The sequence below is a fragment of the Sinocyclocheilus anshuiensis genome, unplaced genomic scaffold (assembly GCF_001515605.1).
Source record: "Sinocyclocheilus anshuiensis isolate Anshui unplaced genomic scaffold, SAMN03320099.WGS_v1.1 scaffold801, whole genome shotgun sequence".
In the NCBI taxonomy this organism is placed as follows: domain Eukaryota; kingdom Metazoa; phylum Chordata; class Actinopteri; order Cypriniformes; family Cyprinidae; genus Sinocyclocheilus; species Sinocyclocheilus anshuiensis.
In genome coordinates this window covers 233,011-251,370 of record NW_015536541.1, presented here as the reverse complement: position 1 = coordinate 251,370, position 18,360 = coordinate 233,011, and the positions used below count along the sequence as shown (strand labels likewise).

The window sequence follows — 18,360 nt, the reverse complement described above, 5'->3', positions numbered from 1 at the left end:
GGCTGCACGATAAATCACATGCGATATTTAATGCGCATCTTATCAGTAAAGCCGGTTCTGTAATCAGCGGTAAATCTCCATCACCTGCGTGCTTTCACATTGAGCAGCATTAACTACACAGAGCCGTTGTTCACTGACGAGCTGCGCAAAACCACGTTCATATTCGCGCGATTTTTTGCACAGCTCGTCAGTGAATAAATTCAGTTAAATATCGCATGCGATTTATCGTGCAGCCCTACTTCCGACAGATATCTGCGGCTGACAAACTACCCAATCAGGAAGCCTTCAGTTATGACATCATAAAACAACTGGCATACAAGCGTAAAGCATATTGAACCATCAATCCTGCAATCAGAATGAACTCATTTTTGTACTGAAGCCACACACACCGCTGATGCATGTTTAGAAGTGCTGCATTACACTGATAACCAGATTTTTACACTTTGAGAGGAAAATAAGAGTGATGTTTGCATTTGCAAAAATGTTATGAGTGTTATGGGTGGTTGCCAGGGCATTTCTATGTGTTTGCTAAGGTGTTAGTAAAAACAATATGATCAATAAGTTATGTCAACATATATTTTTTCCATTACTTTAACTCATCAAATGAATTTAACCAATTTCAACAATTTTTAAGCTATACAAGATTCAGCTCTATTCTTTAAGTCAGTTTAATATTAGGGCTGGGTATCGTTCAAAAATTTTCAATATCGATATCGATGCATTGACTTTGATACCGGTTCCTGAACAATACTTTTTTCGATACCAATTTTATGAAATCCATTTGAACAAGATTACATTACACATTACCTCAAAATACTTTGGTTTTACTTCTTCAGCTTGTTGATATTTTTACAGACTCGTAGACTCCTGAGCCACTGCACAAAGGAACAAAATGTAACCAACAAAAAAAAAAAAAAAAAAAAAACACTGTAAAAATACAATCACACTCAAACTTGGCCCTACAACAAAACCAATGTTCATTTTACCTTTTTACAAAATCTAACAATGTCCAGTTTAACGATGTCCCAATAATTCTAAACAAAACTTATTTGCAAAAGTATTTGCAAAGCATTATGTTTCCCTTGTGAGTGTGAGAAAAGATTTATATTTGTTTTTTTTGTGTTTTTTTTTCAATTGAATCACTGTATTACAGTATGCAAGCCTGCCACCCAAAGCAGCACTGACAAGATCTAAGAGAGAAGAGCGCTAACCTTCATGTATTTGATGAACATCTGATGCAGGAGGAGAAGACAGGAGAAAGCAGAAACAAAGAAAAACAGAAAAAGATCAGTGTAAAAGACTTGATTCATGCTGTAGCAAGTCAAGCATTTTGAACTGTTCTTGTTTGCCCAGCTTTGATGACTTGAGCAGCAGTACCAATGCAGGAGAAAGCTAGCTGAGGGAAAGGCTGTAATTAGGAGTACAGAAAGGGAAACATAGCAGGGGACAACAAGTAAACATAAACAAAAACACTGAAATAATAAACTTCACAGGAGTCAAGCAGAGTATGACAGAACAGGTTTAGAGCAGCTCGATAATGACAAAGCATTTTGGGCATCACAGAGCTAGTGCAAGACGTGCATTTGTGGTTAAAAAAATATATACATTTTTTTTTTGTTGAAAATAACAGATCGTTTCACTAGATAAGATCCTCATTCCTCGGCTGGGATCATGTAGAGCCCTTTGAAGCTGCACTGAAACTGCAATTTGGACCTTCAACCCGTTGAGCACCACTGAAGTCCATTTTATGGAGAAAAATCCTGGAATAATTTCCTCAAAAACCTTAATTTCTTTTCGACTGAAGAAAGAAAGACATGAACATCTTGGATGATAAGGGGGTGAGTAAATTATCATGACATTTTAATTCAGAAGTAAACTAATACACTGACATACATAGACACACCAACCTTATATGCAAATCTATATAAGGTTATGAATGTGTGTGTATAGCATTGTACATTACACCGAGATTTGAACTGAACAATACAGTCATGAGACTCTCAGGCCTGAGAGAAGGGCACGGCTTTCCTCAAATGTCTTAACTGTGCCCCCTTTCTCTGCCTCTTATTCAGTCACCTTAAAAAACACGCTTTGTTAATGCAATTCGATGTTATTTAGGGCATAGGTGACAGAACAATCATGTGTGTGATCCTTTTCAAGATGTTCATGTTTCAAATGTTAGTTTATAGATACACATGCTAATGTCAGAGCACAGATGAGTGACATCACGCTCTTGTTTTTAATTCTTTGTGTCATAATACTGTGGTGCATTTCCCCCACAGCTTTCGTTTTTTCCAATTTATTGAATAAATAGATTAATAAAAAAAAGTTTATTTTTTCTTAGCAGTGCACTATGACAAAACACCACCTGCACCTTGTGCACAACCCTGTAACAAAGCGAGCAAAAACAGAAATGAACTCTTTAGGAAATCAGGTAACTTTTGGAAGAACAATTCATTTTAGCAAACTGAAGCGACTGGCACCCCTTTTACCTTGACATATTTGGCATAGAGTTGCTCGTCCAGAGGGAAGCTCTGTACTGTGCGTTCATCACGGGCGTGAAATGTGCCCAGCTTGATCCACTTATTGGTCGGATACCTGAATTTGAGAAACAATTTTTAAAGAAAAGGTTAAGTTGGTGTTTATATAACACAGTCTCCAAACCAGGCTCGAAGTGATAAGATTTCAGCAACATGCAATTTGTTTGTGAGAACGTGAAAATGTGGAATGAAACAAACTAAACCAAGCACAACATATTCATTTGTTTAATATGAGGCAGGATTTTGGATGAATTCGATTTCACTGCAACTAGTGAAATTTACTGTGGTACAAAAACACACATCTGCATTGGAGATCAGTCGACATCTCGCATTGTGCCTGGTTAGGAGTGGGAATACTATATATGTCTATGTGAGTGATGTTACCTGTCACTTATAGACACAAGGAAATCTTTTGGTGTAGAGGAGAACAACTCAAAGTTTGCAATATCCAGCTGCTTCACCTGGATTGGCTCACAGAGCTCAATAACAAACCTGTATTGGGAGATTAATAGGGGAAATTAATTTATAATTAAGTAACGTGCTGACACAAAAACGACTAACACTGAAACAAAAGGCACAGGAAAAAACTTACAATTTATTTATAATTATTTATCTTCTCAACATACTAATAGTACTTTATGTCAACTATCATTTACACAAATAGAAAAATAGACAGTGTAAAATGCATTTCTCCATTGTCTCTGCACAGCTGCTGCAGTCTGTTTCTCTCTTTATCTGCAGTGACTCACCAGATCTTGGTACTGCAGGGGTTCAGCATGTACAGATCCATGTTCTCCATCAGGATGGCAGACGTGCTCTGAAAACACAAAACACACAGACAAGCACACATTTGCTGATCTCAAATTAATCAATAACATTCCAGGTGCAGGAACAATATCAAGTAATTAAATGATTGTCCTATTTATGCCCCCGGTGAAAATCCATCCATCTTTCCACCTGCCCCATATGCTGTTTTGCAGTCTCTTGCACTGTACCTTGGCCTCATTGTTGGCAGAGAGGATTTTGGCCCCACATTCGACAGAAGCATAGTTATTCTTGAAATTCTTTTGGACCTTTTTGACTGGATGAGGGCTGCCATTTGATGAAGTGTGCATAGACTGACCTGAAAACAACAAAACAGGTTACATATAGGCCATCTGTCAAATGTTTTAGACCGTGGATCAGGTTGGCCTAGTATGCAAGTATGAGCGTATCATGCAAAGTGCAGGTGGGTATGTTTACCTGTCAATTACAGCACTGAAAACAAAAGAACGACCTATCTTCATGTATGCACATAGCATTCATGTATTCACTATCTGTAACAGATAACCCTTGTGAATGGCAAAATTGTTGGATTTTAACTACCAATAGCTGCTGTCATGACCTTCTGTGACAACCTTCAGGGAAAAAAGCTATTCATTAACATTGTGCCGATTACAGCTTGTAAAAACCACCTAAAAATCTTTGTAGCTTTGGAGCCCACAGACCAAAAACAGAGACAATAACTTAGTTTTCTAAATTTGATTTAACAAATTAGTTTTTTGTGAACATTCTAGGTCAAGCAGCCCGGGCTATGAATAGCACAATCCTGACCCAAAATATTAAGGAAACTGATCAAATTTCAGTTATGTGATACTGTGATTCATGCAGGCAACATAAGCCACACTGGAACCCAAATTCTATGTACTTGCTCTTTGAGAGCTCTCTAGTTTTATTGTGTGTACTGCACCCGCTAATTAATGATGACAAGGGTCAATTAACATACTGTTAACCAGTGGTTGTTAATTAGCTGACTTTGTGATTTGAATGTACAAACAAACACACACAGCGATGGGAAAAACCCTGATGAACTAAAGCAAGAGTTTAATTGTTCAGCTGGCCTGGAGCATGCACTTAAGAGTTTTGTTACTTTTGTTGCAGTGTACTTTTCTTCTGAAGCAATCCATTACAGCAGCTTACACGTGAGCATACTGGGTTACGCAAAAGTCACTGTGCTCGCCAGTGAACAGTCAAATGTGAGCAAGCAAAAACAAAAAAAAAAAACTATTATTATAAGCAAGAAGCAGCAAGCGGGGGAAACAGAAATTCATGATAGAAAGAGATCAAAAGAAAGGGACAGCTCTGTGAAATCAAGCAGAAGTGTGTCCTAAAGGAAGTGCAGGTGAGTGTGTGTACTGATGCAGAAGCAGCACGGGGGCAGCCTGGCATGCGATGATTCACTGATGAACACGCAGCTCTGTGAGTGTGCATGTGACCCAATGCCGTCTCTCACTTTTCTTCTCCTCTACTTCCATCACTTTCTTCTTCCACTCATCAAAAGTGGGGATGTCCTCTTTACTGGGCACAGGAGGGTCTGTTGCTCCCTCATGGTCCATCACCTGGAGAGAGAGAAAAAAAAAGAGCAACAAATCTTTATTACAGTGAAAAAACTACAACCCAACCTTCTCTGGTCCTAAAACTGTGAAATGCCATTTTGGAAAATCCATGTTTTCTATTTCAGAAGCATTATGCTGGGTAGATATGGCAAACATGAAATTGGTATTTGTCCCATTATTCACATAACTGTAAATGAAGCATCAAATATTTTATAATATGATATTATATTCTAATAATATAATACAATATAATTACGAACTGTTTGAATCTGAACTGGCTTGAATCTGGAAAAAATGTAATCTATCACTACTTCCACAAAATATTTACCAGCACAACTGCTTTTAATATTGATAAGAAAAGAGCAGCATATTAGAATAATTTCTGAAGAATCATGTGACACTGTGGACTGGAGTAATGATGCTGAAAATTCAGCTTTGTATGAAAGGAATACATTTAATTTTAAAATCTAATAAAATATACAAAAGTTGTTTTAAATTGACAATATTTCACAATATTGCTGTTTTTAAACTGTATTTTTAATCAAATAAAAGCAGCTTTGGTGAACATATGGTGGTGGTGGACTTCTTTCAAAAACATATATGCATTATAATGTAACTATACAGACACATTACATATAAGGTCTATATGGGATTATACACCTTGACATTATACGCAAAAGGGTGGTCTTTCCTTCGGTCTCCCCATCACTTTCCCTTTTTCTTGTCTCCCTGATCTCTATCCCTCTCTGTGTGTCTGTTAGTGCCTAAACAGCAGCGCCGAGTAAGCATTTGGTTAATTAAACATTTACAAGGCTGTCCTGTGGAAAACAAACATGCTGATGTACTCAGCCCCACTCTCTCAGCCTAACCCTCTCCTCCACTCTTATGCTTTCTCTTCCACTTTCATCTTCTCCGTTTAGGGTGAATGTGTCAGAGCAGCTTTACGAGAGAGGAGGGGATGTTTTAGCTCTGCAGATCTCTAACAGCAGGGTGTGGAGAGCCTCAGTGGTAATCGAATACATACCCTTTCACTCTCTACATAATGGTGGAAAAAGGTAGGGGAGGAACATACGGGGTGCAAAATGTAGTGATTACTGTCATCATGTTACATACTTTTAGGTGGTGTAAGCTAGGGAAAAACAAAACTAGAAGAATCTTTCAGGGATTAAAATGGTTTTAAAATACAGACATTATACCTTTTAGCTCCATACCTGAAATCTACCCGATTACATGTCATTATATATAATGACATATAAAACTATTAAATTACTGTAATATTATTGTGCAATCTTGGTGAGCATAAAAAAAATCTTAATGACTCAAAACCTTTCCACGGTAGTTAATATCTAATATGTTAAGATTGCATATTATATATTCATCTATTTATTTATCAATTTGAAGTGATTTGATTAGATTAATTACTTTTTAAACTATTTAATTATTTATGTTTGATTTCTTAATTCTATTTTTCGGCACCTATAGTGTTCTATATACACCTGCAACAGCAAATTATATTTTTACAGTACCAAAATTGCCTAGCAACAGAACAAAGAGTACTATATTAATGGAGAAATTGCTTATTTTGATGATTATTAATACATTTAACTGTTTATTGAACATTAGCCTCCATTTTCTAAAAGCATTATGCCATTAGTCATATGTATTAAAGTGATTTTAGCATGTTTAATGGGGTTTAGGTAATGCAAATCCTCTTGTGGGTATTTGCTTTATCTCTCACTGTTAGAATTAATTAGCCATGTTAGATTAGTCTGATAAATAGTGTGTGTGTACCTGCTGGCTTTTTGTAGGTGGAGGGATACTGGCTGTCCGCCCCAGCTCTGTGAGGTCCAGCTCACTCGGGAGCAGAGTGGCAGTCAGGTCAACACTGGTCTCTGTACTCTGTACTCCCAATGTGGCAGACTGGTTCTCTGCTTGCTTTTCTGCATTTTCCTCCACAACACTATTAAGAGCCAGAAAACAGAGGAGAGAGAGGGTGGGGATAGAAAGAGACCTTAATAGATTGCTACACACAAAAAAACAAAAATAAATTATCGCAAGTGACAAGCAAAACAAGCATTAAAATGGTGTATCATGCCATTGGGAAAGAAAATTAAATGGTAAACCAAACTGCCAAAATGAAATGATGAAATGAGAAAAACAAAAAAAAAGAGCATGGCCAGAAGGCGTGGCTTGATGTGCCTGAAGCAGCTCCGTTACTTGGTTAACCATTGGTTACCAAGTCACCTGATGTAATGCGAGTACCGGAATGTTACCATGTAACCTGCGGTTTACCTGTTGCTCGGTACTCACCTGGGGAGCGTGATGCCAAGGGACTGGCTGAAGGGGGGCACAGAGCCCACCTCACACTGACTGGCACTAGAGTTTTCTACAGGGGCATCAGGACGCGGAACGTCTAGTCCACTGAAGGAAAGAAATCAAATGGTGTTTACCAAGAGAAAGAAGAGAGGAATGGGAGAAGAATACTAATGGAGAGAGGGAGGGGGATAGAAAGGATGAGAGAAAGAAATCTGGCTCCATGTATGGACTGAACATTTGTCCAGGGTTCTGTAAAAGGTTCCTGTAGTACTGGTTTATTACATTTTAAAGGCCTATCTAGCCAATCGCAGAGCGATATTGTCTGTTTTTGGTCCTTGTTGAAATGGAAGATTAGTAAATGCTCCAAGTCCGGTGAAAACAAGTCATAGTGGACTAGTAAAGAAGGTGAGATCCACTGTGATGCAGTTGAAAAAACTGTCCCAAGTAGGTGCGATATGAAGTCCATGAAGTGTATGCTTGACTGATTCAGTTTAAAAGTTTGGATGCAGAAATTGATCACAATGACTCAATTAGAAAAACAAATCAAATGAAAAAATGAAACAAAAAATATGAAATTAATGACAAGACAAAGATTCTAACACTCTTCTTTCCCAAACTGCTGTGCTTGCACTCACCTGGAGGAGCTCTCGGAGGAGGTGACTGAGGTAGGTGAGGCTGACTCTGGGCTCTTCTGGAGTTCAGCCGGAGGTGCGGATGAAAATCCATGTTTTCTATTTCAGAAGCATTATGCTGGGTAGATATGGCAAACATGAAATTGGTATTTGTCCCATTATTCACATAACTGTAAATGAAGCATCAAATATTTTATAATATGATATTATATTCTAATAATATAATACAATATAATTACGAACTGTTTGTTCTTTTGAACGGCTTGAATCTGGAAAAAATGTAATCTATCACTACTTCCACAAAATATTTACCAGCACAACTGCTTTTAATATTGATAAGAAAAGAGCAGCATATTAGAATAATTTCTGAAGAATCATGTGACACTGTGGACTGGAGTAATGATGCTGAAAATTCAGCTTTGTATGAAAGGAATACATTTAATTTTAAAATCTAATAAAATATACAAAAGTTGTTTTAAATTGACAATATTTCACAATATTGCTGTTTTTAAACTGTATTTTTAATCAAATAAAAGCAGCTTTGGTGAACATATGGTGGTGGTGGACTTCTTTCAAAAACATATATGCATTATAATGTAACTATACAGACACATTACATATAAGGTCTATATGGGATTATACACCTTGACATTATACGCAAAAGGGTGGTCTTTCCTTCGGTCTCCCCATCACTTTCCCTTTTTCTTGTCTCCCTGATCTCTATCCCTCTCTGTGTGTCTGTTAGTGCCTAAACAGCAGCGCCGAGTAAGCATTTGGTTAATTAAACATTTACAAGGCTGTCCTGTGGAAAACAAACATGCTGATGTACTCAGCCCCACTCTCTCAGCCTAACCCTCTCCTCCACTCTTATGCTTTCTCTTCCACTTTCATCTTCTCCGTTTAGGGTGAATGTGTCAGAGCAGCTTTACGAGAGAGGAGGGGATGTTTTAGCTCTGCAGATCTCTAACAGCAGGGTGTGGAGAGCCTCAGTGGTAATCGAATACATACCCTTTCACTCTCTACATAATGGTGGAAAAAGGTAGGGGAGGAACATACGGGGTGCAAAATGTAGTGATTACTGTCATCATGTTACATACTTTTAGGTGGTGTAAGCTAGGGAAAAACAAAACTAGAAGAATCTTTCAGGGATTAAAATGGTTTTAAAATACAGACATTATACCTTTTAGCTCCATACCTGAAATCTACCCGATTACATGTCATTATATATAATGACATATAAAACTATTAAATTACTGTAATATTATTGTGCAATCTTGGTGAGCATAAAAAAAATCTTAATGACTCAAAACCTTTCCACGGTAGTTAATATCTAATATGTTAAGATTGCATATTATATATTCATCTATTTATTTATCAATTTGAAGTGATTTGATTAGATTAATTACTTTTTAAACTATTTAATTATTTATGTTTGATTTCTTAATTCTATTTTTCGGCACCTATAGTGTTCTATATACACCTGCAACAGCAAATTATATTTTTACAGTACCAAAATTGCCTAGCAACAGAACAAAGAGTACTATATTAATGGAGAAATTGCTTATTTTGATGATTATTAATACATTTAACTGTTTATTGAACATTAGCCTCCATTTTCTAAAAGCATTATGCCATTAGTCATATGTATTAAAGTGATTTTAGCATGTTTAATGGGGTTTAGGTAATGCAAATCCTCTTGTGGGTATTTGCTTTATCTCTCACTGTTAGAATTAATTAGCCATGTTAGATTAGTCTGATAAATAGTGTGTGTGTACCTGCTGGCTTTTTGTAGGTGGAGGGATACTGGCTGTCCGCCCCAGCTCTGTGAGGTCCAGCTCACTCGGGAGCAGAGTGGCAGTCAGGTCAACACTGGTCTCTGTACTCTGTACTCCCAATGTGGCAGACTGGTTCTCTGCTTGCTTTTCTGCATTTTCCTCCACAACACTATTAAGAGCCAGAAAACAGAGGAGAGAGAGGGTGGGGATAGAAAGAGACCTTAATAGATTGCTACACACAAAAAAACAAAAATAAATTATCGCAAGTGACAAGCAAAACAAGCATTAAAATGGTGTATCATGCCATTGGGAAAGAAAATTAAATGGTAAACCAAACTGCCAAAATGAAATGATGAAATGAGAAAAACAAAAAAAAAGAGCATGGCCAGAAGGCGTGGCTTGATGTGCCTGAAGCAGCTCCGTTACTTGGTTAACCATTGGTTACCAAGTCACCTGATGTAATGCGAGTACCGGAATGTTACCATGTAACCTGCGGTTTACCTGTTGCTCGGTACTCACCTGGGGAGCGTGATGCCAAGGGACTGGCTGAAGGGGGGCACAGAGCCCACCTCACACTGACTGGCACTAGAGTTTTCTACAGGGGCATCAGGACGCGGAACGTCTAGTCCACTGAAGGAAAGAAATCAAATGGTGTTTACCAAGAGAAAGAAGAGAGGAATGGGAGAAGAATACTAATGGAGAGAGGGAGGGGGATAGAAAGGATGAGAGAAAGAAATCTGGCTCCATGTATGGACTGAACATTTGTCCAGGGTTCTGTAAAAGGTTCCTGTAGTACTGGTTTATTACATTTTAAAGGCCTATCTACCCAATCGCAGAGCGATATTGTCTGTTTTTGGTCCTTGTTGAAATGGAAGATTAGTAAATGCTCCAAGTCCGGTGAAAACAAGTCATAGTGGACTAGTAAAGAAGGTGAGATCCACTGTGATGCAGTTGAAAAAACTGTCCCAAGTAGGTGCGATATGAAGTCCATGAAGTGTATGCTTGACTGATTCAGTTTAAAAGTTTGGATGCAGAAATTGATCACAATGACTCAATTAGAAAAACAAATCAAATGAAAAAATGAAACAAAAAATATGAAATTAATGACAAGACAAAGATTCTAACACTCTTCTTTCCCAAACTGCTGTGCTTGCACTCACCTGGAGGAGCTCTCGGAGGAGGTGACTGAGGTAGGTGAGGCTGACTCTGGGCTCTTCTGGAGTTCAGCAGGAGGTGCAGAGGGGTCTTCTCTGTGCGGGTCAGTCTGTGGAGGGGTTAAAGCAGCGGAGGTGTGGGCAGCCTGGTCCTCTGTGGCAGTGGGCTGTAGAGTTTCAGGGTCTGGCTGGGGCTGGGAGAGTGGCGGTGCTGTTTGGGGCTGCGCAAGTGTTGGTGGTTGAGCTGATTGCTGTTGGTCTGATTGTTGAGTGCTCTGAGGTTCCGGTTGCTGCTCCTGCTGCTGTTGTTGTTGTTGTTCTAGCACAGGGAGAGCAGACTCAAGCAGAATCTGCGGCTCCTCCAACACTTCTTCCAAATTCACAGTCTACAATGACAGAAACAGACAAAGAGATTAACAATTAGGCAACAGAAGAAGGATTTTTTTATTTAAAAAAAAATCTTGACTATGATTTGGTTGCAGCCATGAGCTGGAAGATCACAGATCATGGCGAAAAATTACATTATCCATGATTATGCAAAAAACGCTCCTCGAATCAGAGAATTGCATCAAGCAAATTGCACCAAAAGAGCTCTTTAGTGCCCACCTACTCCCATGAAGCACTGCGAATGAGTCAGTCTCCCCGAGTTCTCAATCTATTTCAATATTTCTATATACATGCATATTTTGCATTTTGCAAAATGTCTATGGAAAAATACTTCTGGAACCAAAATTAGGTGGGCACTGGCTATGATGTTGTTCATAATAAACCAGAGGTTTTGCTTTTAATGCAAAGAGTTTAAAGTCAAAGAAAGCAAAGTGAACAAACAAATATAAGATGTTGTGTGACCTATGCCCTGAGTCAAATGTGTGGGTCACATCTAAGTTTGAGACACGTAATAGAAGAAAACAGATATAATGGTTGGATTGCACTGGCACCTGTTTGTGTTTCTCTTCGAGCGGGGCGTCTTGGGAGTGCAATGATGTTTCCTTTAGGGCAGCTCTCTCTTTTTCCAGGCCCATGTCATACGATAACCGAGTGTGTGTTGCCCTTTCCTCTTCAACCTTAAAGAGAAAAACAATGTTACTTATGAATAAAACATCTAAATAAAGAGCAAGAAAGGGTTACGAGGCAGCCCCTGGTCACATGTACTTTTGCCGTTTCATTGAGAGCAACGTGATCATTGTGCTGAAAATCCGTTTGGGCTCCTCAGAGGGGTTTGGAATGACATGAGGTTGAGTAAGTGACAGGATTGATGAGTGAGTTTTCATTTTGGGTGAACTATTCTTTTAACAACAGGTAAACTGACAGAACTGGCTTTGTTTCTATGAGGGTGAAAGAGATGTTTTTCAAGGGCAAACAGCTATCGTTCAAGTTTGGCAGGAACAAAGAGGAAACACTTTAGTGACTACTGGAGTGGGAAAAAAAATTTGCTGAAGTGCAAAAAGGGCAAGCTTACAGAAGCTAAACTGGGATTAATCAGTCAGTCATTAAGAAATACTGGACAACTAGAAGAATCCACACCCCTATACAGCCTTAAATCTGTAGGTTACACAAGGGGAGTAGGGTTGTGACGGTGAGGAAATTTTCGGTATCACCGTTGGGGTGGGGGTGTTAGTTCGTTTGAGTTTCCCTCTTTTCTTTCCTTTCAAATGGCTTGTAAAAGTGCCATGCGCATTTTACTTTCACTTTCAAATTAGTGGCAATTGAATTGCCGCAATTCGCCGTTAAGCAATTGTCCGTTTGAGTTTTCCCTCTTTTCCTCGGATTTCTTGGCTTTCAAATAGCTTGAAAAAGCGCCATGCACGTTTTACTTTCACTTTCAAATTAATGTCAATTCGGCGTTGATTCAATTCAAGCAACAACAACGTCAAACTCATAGAACTGTTATTAATAAAACGAATAAAAATACACCATATATGCCTAATAAAATAACAAATTACTTAGGCTACACAAAGTTTAAATAGGTATATAAAACTGAAAATCAACAAACACTGTGGAACCAAATAAATAAGAAACATAGAATGTTTATTAGCAAAACAAATAAGAAAGCTTGGAGGCACGGCATATACACCTTGATGTAAAATAAAATAAATAAAACACAAAGTTTAAATAAAGTAATCAGCAAACACTGTGGAACCAAATAAATAAGAAACGAATGTTTAAAAAAACTTCCAGTCAATAGGCTTTTCAAAATCTAAAATATTGTCAAACAGGCACCTTTTGCGTTTCCTTTCTAAACAATCTTCTGCCATCGTCTTGTCTTTCTCACCTCACTCTTGTCAGTCAGCTCGACTCACTCTCCTCACGTGATAAATAAAATCTGACTCCTGCTCCATGGTGCACTGTTGTTTGCGCGGTTCGGCACGCTGCATTGAGCGTTTCATTTTTAAAAGTGTCTGTCCTCTAACTGAACTAGGCTAAATGATTTTTGTTACTATAAAAAAATCTAAACGACGGTGGGGGGCAGTGCCACGGTAGGCAAATGACGTAACCGGTGTTGCAGCCTAACACCGGTATAACCGAAAACACCATCTATCGCGGCAAGCCTAAAGGGGAGGGGGGTCTTTGTTGGGGCCCCTGTCTGTAAGTACCTTTATAGATTAGCTTGTTGAAAGACGATGTCAACAACAGTCTGCACTCTGAATGAGGAGCTATTGCACAACTTCAGGGGCTATTCAAACCTACACAACAGCCAAACAAATTCTCTTCTCTAAAAGGTCAAATGTATATGATTCCCATTTCATAATACAAAGTTAAATCCCAATGGTGTTAAGGACACACACTCATTGACCTAATAGTGAAAGTGAAAGTGACGTGACATGTGGCCAAGTATGGTGACCCATACTCAGAATTAGTGCTCTGCATTTACCCATCCAAAGTGTACACACACAGCAGTGAACACACACCCGGAGCAGTGGGCAGCCATTTATGCTGCGGCGCCCGGGGAGCAGTTGGGGTTAGGTGCCTTGCTCAAGGGCACCTCAGTCGTGGTATTGAAGGTGGGAGAGAGCGCTGTACATTCACTCCCCCCACCTACAATCCCTGCCGGTACGAGACTCGAACCCACAACCTTTAGGTTATGAGTCCGACTCTCTAACCATTAGGCCACGACTTCCCCTCAATAGGAGAATAGTTCAACTGCTAGCAAGTCATCGATGCATTTAGTTGGTAACTGCGTGGAGTCATTGTTTTTTGTTACCTTTTCGTCGGCCCCTGGTTCCTGCGTTGTGTAACGGCTGGCATCCTGTGCAGGGAGCCCTGGGCCAGAGGAGATCTCTTCTGAACAATAAACATGATGACAAGAGTGCCTGCAACACACAGAGACAAACATAAGATTCCCGAACATGGAAATGACTTGTATATGAGCTACATGTACCAAATATAAGAGCAATGTATCTCTACCATGTGAAATAAAAACTCTCTTAACACTCTTCTAAGGTGGTAAGAGCTCATGACAACATTGCACGCTCCACCATAGAAAGAAACTTGCAAGGCTTAGATGCAAGATTACACCTTTTTCTGTTGTTTTATTCTGTTTACAGTAAATCCTCCAGCATGGTAAAAGTTATTCTTACTAAAGCCAATTACATCAGAGCTCTCGTGGAAACGGTTTCACCCAAACATAATGGCATGTTCCAATCATTCTCATGGGTTTACAGACTAACAGAGTCTAATGCTGTGCAAGCTTAGTTGAGAAATAGTGTCTGATTGGCAAAGATTTCATACCTGTTATGACTTCAGTCAGCCCAACAGAGGTGAGAATCTTATGTTCAGATTAGTGATGTGCAAAACCATAGATTTTCAGACTATTTGGTGGGTTCTCTAATGAATTTGACTGGTTTAGGGTCCACACTGAATTAATTGGATGCTTTTTAAAGAAGTGTCAGCATTGCAGACGCAGAACCATGATATACCATTGTAATCTTGAAACGTTGATTTCAATGATAATGACTTATAAACACAGAATTAAAAATGCATCATCCTTAACTATTATAATAGCAATTATGATTCATAATTTATTAATTTTATTTTTTGGCCATAAAGAAATAGTGAAGAGAAGGGGTAAGAGGAAATGGAAAATACTGAGCAGGATTCAAAGGCTCAATGTGTCAGAGCATGTGCTAACTGCTAGGTCTTTCATTCTGATCTCATTTTGTCCAAATACATGTGAGGAACAGGACTCAAGAATTCAGTTCTACTCCAGTGAACACATTTGTGCTTGGCTAACTATTGCTTCAGTCTTCACTAGGTTGAGAAATTAACTGTATGAATGAAACGGCCAGTTAATCATTACACAGTTTTTACGTGGCAAAACACAATTGTAAAGACACATAAACGAAAGCCCTATGGATTTCTGTGATGTGGAAAACACAATTTACTGTATAACATGAAATGTCACAGAATTTGGCAAAATTCCAAACCACCAAAATAAAACTTTAGATTAACTAAGAAATTGACAGAAATGTATTACTATGTATTCTTAATAATAAATAATAATAATAATAATAATAATAATAATAAAAGTAATACAATTTAATAAAACATTAGGAATATCACACAATCAAAAGATCTTTTCATGTTGTGGAGCACTTTAGCTGACAACATTTTTTTTTAAATTACGGGGGGTGTAATTTGGGTGAAATAAAAGATTGCACAGGACTCTATTATTGTTAAAATTGTAATAAATGATTACATTGCTAAAGTTGTATAAATTCAATTGATTAGACATGATTTTGGTTTATTTTTAATTAAAATTTAATTAAACCATAAAAAAAAGAAAGCAGAATTAGATTTTTTATTTTAAATTTACAGGGCCCTGGCATTTCTATTCTGTGTTTAGCCACCTTGTATGCCACCAAGTTTACGCCACCTTGCAACACTCACACTGTCCGTTCAGCACCAAAAACATGCCATGTTTGGAAATGAATGCAAACTGCACTGACAGCAGTGCCTAAAATGAATATTAACTGACACTCTGCACCAAACTGATCAGTGAATCGTATCTCCTCCTAATCCTACCAGTCTAATTTAACCAGCCAGCGCAGATCTACATGGGAGGTAAAATAATCATGGCAAAAATCTTGTACTATGCATCTGCCCTCCAAAGAAAGCTGTCAGATGACTTGTTGGAGAATGAACAACAGCTGAGGCTTGTCATTGTACGCACTCTCTGTCTCACTCTCATTTCAGATAGTAACAGAGTAACTTGAGAGCGTCACCCTGGCTAGATTTAGGAGTCAGGTGAACCTGTACACATGCAGGCTCATGTTAGCAAACTGTCAGCACCTCGGCCAGTATGGTCAAACCCTCAATCAACGTTGGACATTAACCACCGTCAAGTGATTCCTCTGATGGGACTCTACTCCTTATTATCAGGCCTTGTAATTAGGTGTTTACTTCAGGAAAGCATGCATGGTCAAGTCACAGCAGTAAAGACACACCCACTTTAAGACATAATAAAACAGTTCACAGTAAGGAAAAATTGCAAAAAGAGCCATAAATGAACCATTGTAAAATGATGTTTGTAAGACAACAGAGGAAAACGAAGGTTTTTACACCCCTCTGATTCTATATGCTGTAACTGATGCACATGGATCTGGGCTAATTATTAATAGGTCAAACCTTGAACATACACAAACCCACAAAGATATAGCGTCTATATAGGTGTCAGTAGTGAGTTATTGAGCAACAATGTATATATGCCTGTGGGTCAAATGACTCAAAACAATAATGTAAGGGACATCACATACATATAGGCAAACTAGTTGCCTACAGCAGCAGCTTAGTGAGGACAGCAAAAGAAATCTAGACAGAGACAGAAAAACACACATTTACACTGGAATTATCAATTTCAAAATACTTTTATTGGAATGACTGTATTAATACTTACTACATTGTCAAAGCAATATTTGAGATTTATTAATGTAACAAACAAAATGATTTTGTGAGTAAAAGGTTCATAAATTCTAGCAGTCAAATATACTGGGCGTTATTTGGCATTTTTCTAATTATCGGCCAATATGTTTCACTGTTTTACTTTATTTACTTTTTCCGTCATCTGAAACATGCTGCAACTTATAGTCCAAAGAGACACAGTTAACTTCAAGCAAGCAAAGCATGCACAAAGCACACACATTTGGCTTTGTGCTGAATGAGAGCAGTACGTGAGCCCAAGTTTATTTGTATAGCACGTTTCCCACATTCTGGTAGTTTCAGTTTTGCTTTAAGTGTTGACAAATAAATACTTAATAAATTCATATATAATTATTAAATTGTTGCATTTAATCAATTTATCAACAATTTTTTTTTAAGAAGGGAAAAAGCAATCTGCTAAACTGCTTTTGAATAATTTGAGTTTTTAAATTGATTTTAGTCATAGTGAGTTTAGTCATAGTTCACAGTCTACATTTAAAAAGTTTGCAGAATTATTATTACCATCAGGAAGACGGTACCGGAGCATCAGAGCCCGCTCCGCCTTTTTTAACTTATGTATAGGTAAACATTTATATATATATATATATATATATATATATAGTATATTTATAATCAAAATCAGTCAGTAGGTTAGTTGTGTATAGGTTTTTACTGCTTTACTGTATAGGTTTTTACTGTTTTACTTCATTGTTGTATGCCTGTATTTATGTAACACCGTGGTCCTGTGAGGCACGACATTTCGTTCCACTGTATGTCCCCACATGCAGCAGAATGACAATAAAGCTCAACTTGACTTGACTTGAATTAAAGAATCAGAAAATACTGTTAGTGAACTCTGTGTTATGGTTGGTTGATTCCACACAAAAGACTGCTGGAAACTAAAAATGCAACTGCATTTTCACATGTAGCCTAAAGGTTATCATGTGAAGGAGTGTTTTATTTAGAGCAGCAGTTTGAGTACCTCTGGATAATGTGTGATAATGATTGTGTCTGTACAATAAACAAGACTGGGTGATCCGTCTTGCGATCATATCTTTTTGCTAATGACCAACTAACTATACATTATCATGTTTGCTACAAGGTCGGTAACTAAGGATGTCCCAATCAGGTTTTTTGTGCTGCCGATCCGATCAGAGTGATTGAATATTGAGTATCTGCCAATACAGAGTACATTACACACACACATACACACACACATCAGTGTTTCACATACATTTATTTATTTGTGGCGGCCCGCAATATCAACACTGATCGCCACAAATAGATTTTCCAAAAGGCTTTGACTTCGTAAGATAAACGCAGCACGGGTGTTTTTATATGAATGTACCTTTGAAGGGCACCAACTGTCTTTAGAAAAGTTTCGATGTCATTTTCATTTAATCTTTCCTATAATGCCTGATATAGTAGCGTTCGTGAGCAGAGCGCTGCTTTGTTTACAGCCGTTACTGGGGAAACGGCTATTTCTGGCACTCCTAAAGCGCCTCCTGCTGGCAGAGAATGTAAGTGCATTTTCAATAAGCCCGTTTGCTGTTTTATATATAGCCTATATTTCCCCCGGGGGAAGTGCCGCCACACATAGAGTGTAAGTTTGTGGGAAACACACACACATATACATTATATATATATATATA

General features: G+C 38.1%; 1 protein-coding gene across 4 annotated transcripts in view; it reads right to left on the bottom strand.

Moving 5' to 3' along the window:
- LOC107697261 (SUN domain-containing ossification factor-like) overlaps nt 1-18,360 on the bottom strand; it is a 58,954-nt gene that overhangs the window by 20,032 nt on the left and 20,562 nt on the right. For 2 of the 4 annotated variants that reach the window (XM_016497980.1, XM_016498003.1), the window contains exons 2-12: nt 13,995-14,103; nt 11,731-11,856; nt 10,799-11,178; nt 10,158-10,268; nt 9,639-9,807; nt 4,813-4,918; nt 3,536-3,663; nt 3,290-3,357; nt 2,925-3,032; nt 2,493-2,598; nt 1,212-1,232 (exon numbers count right to left, since the gene is read on the bottom strand). In XM_016497980.1, the coding sequence (XP_016353466.1) occupies nt 1,212-1,232; nt 2,493-2,598; nt 2,925-3,032; nt 3,290-3,357; nt 3,536-3,663; nt 4,813-4,918; nt 9,639-9,807; nt 10,158-10,268; nt 10,799-11,178; nt 11,731-11,856; nt 13,995-14,103 (1,432 nt within the window). The remainder of the gene's footprint in view (nt 1-1,211; nt 1,233-2,492; nt 2,599-2,924; nt 3,033-3,289; nt 3,358-3,535; nt 3,664-4,812; nt 4,919-9,638; nt 9,808-10,157; nt 10,269-10,798; nt 11,179-11,730; nt 11,857-13,994; nt 14,104-18,360) is intronic. The other 2 variants (XM_016497987.1, XM_016497995.1) reach the window with 2 other exon arrangements.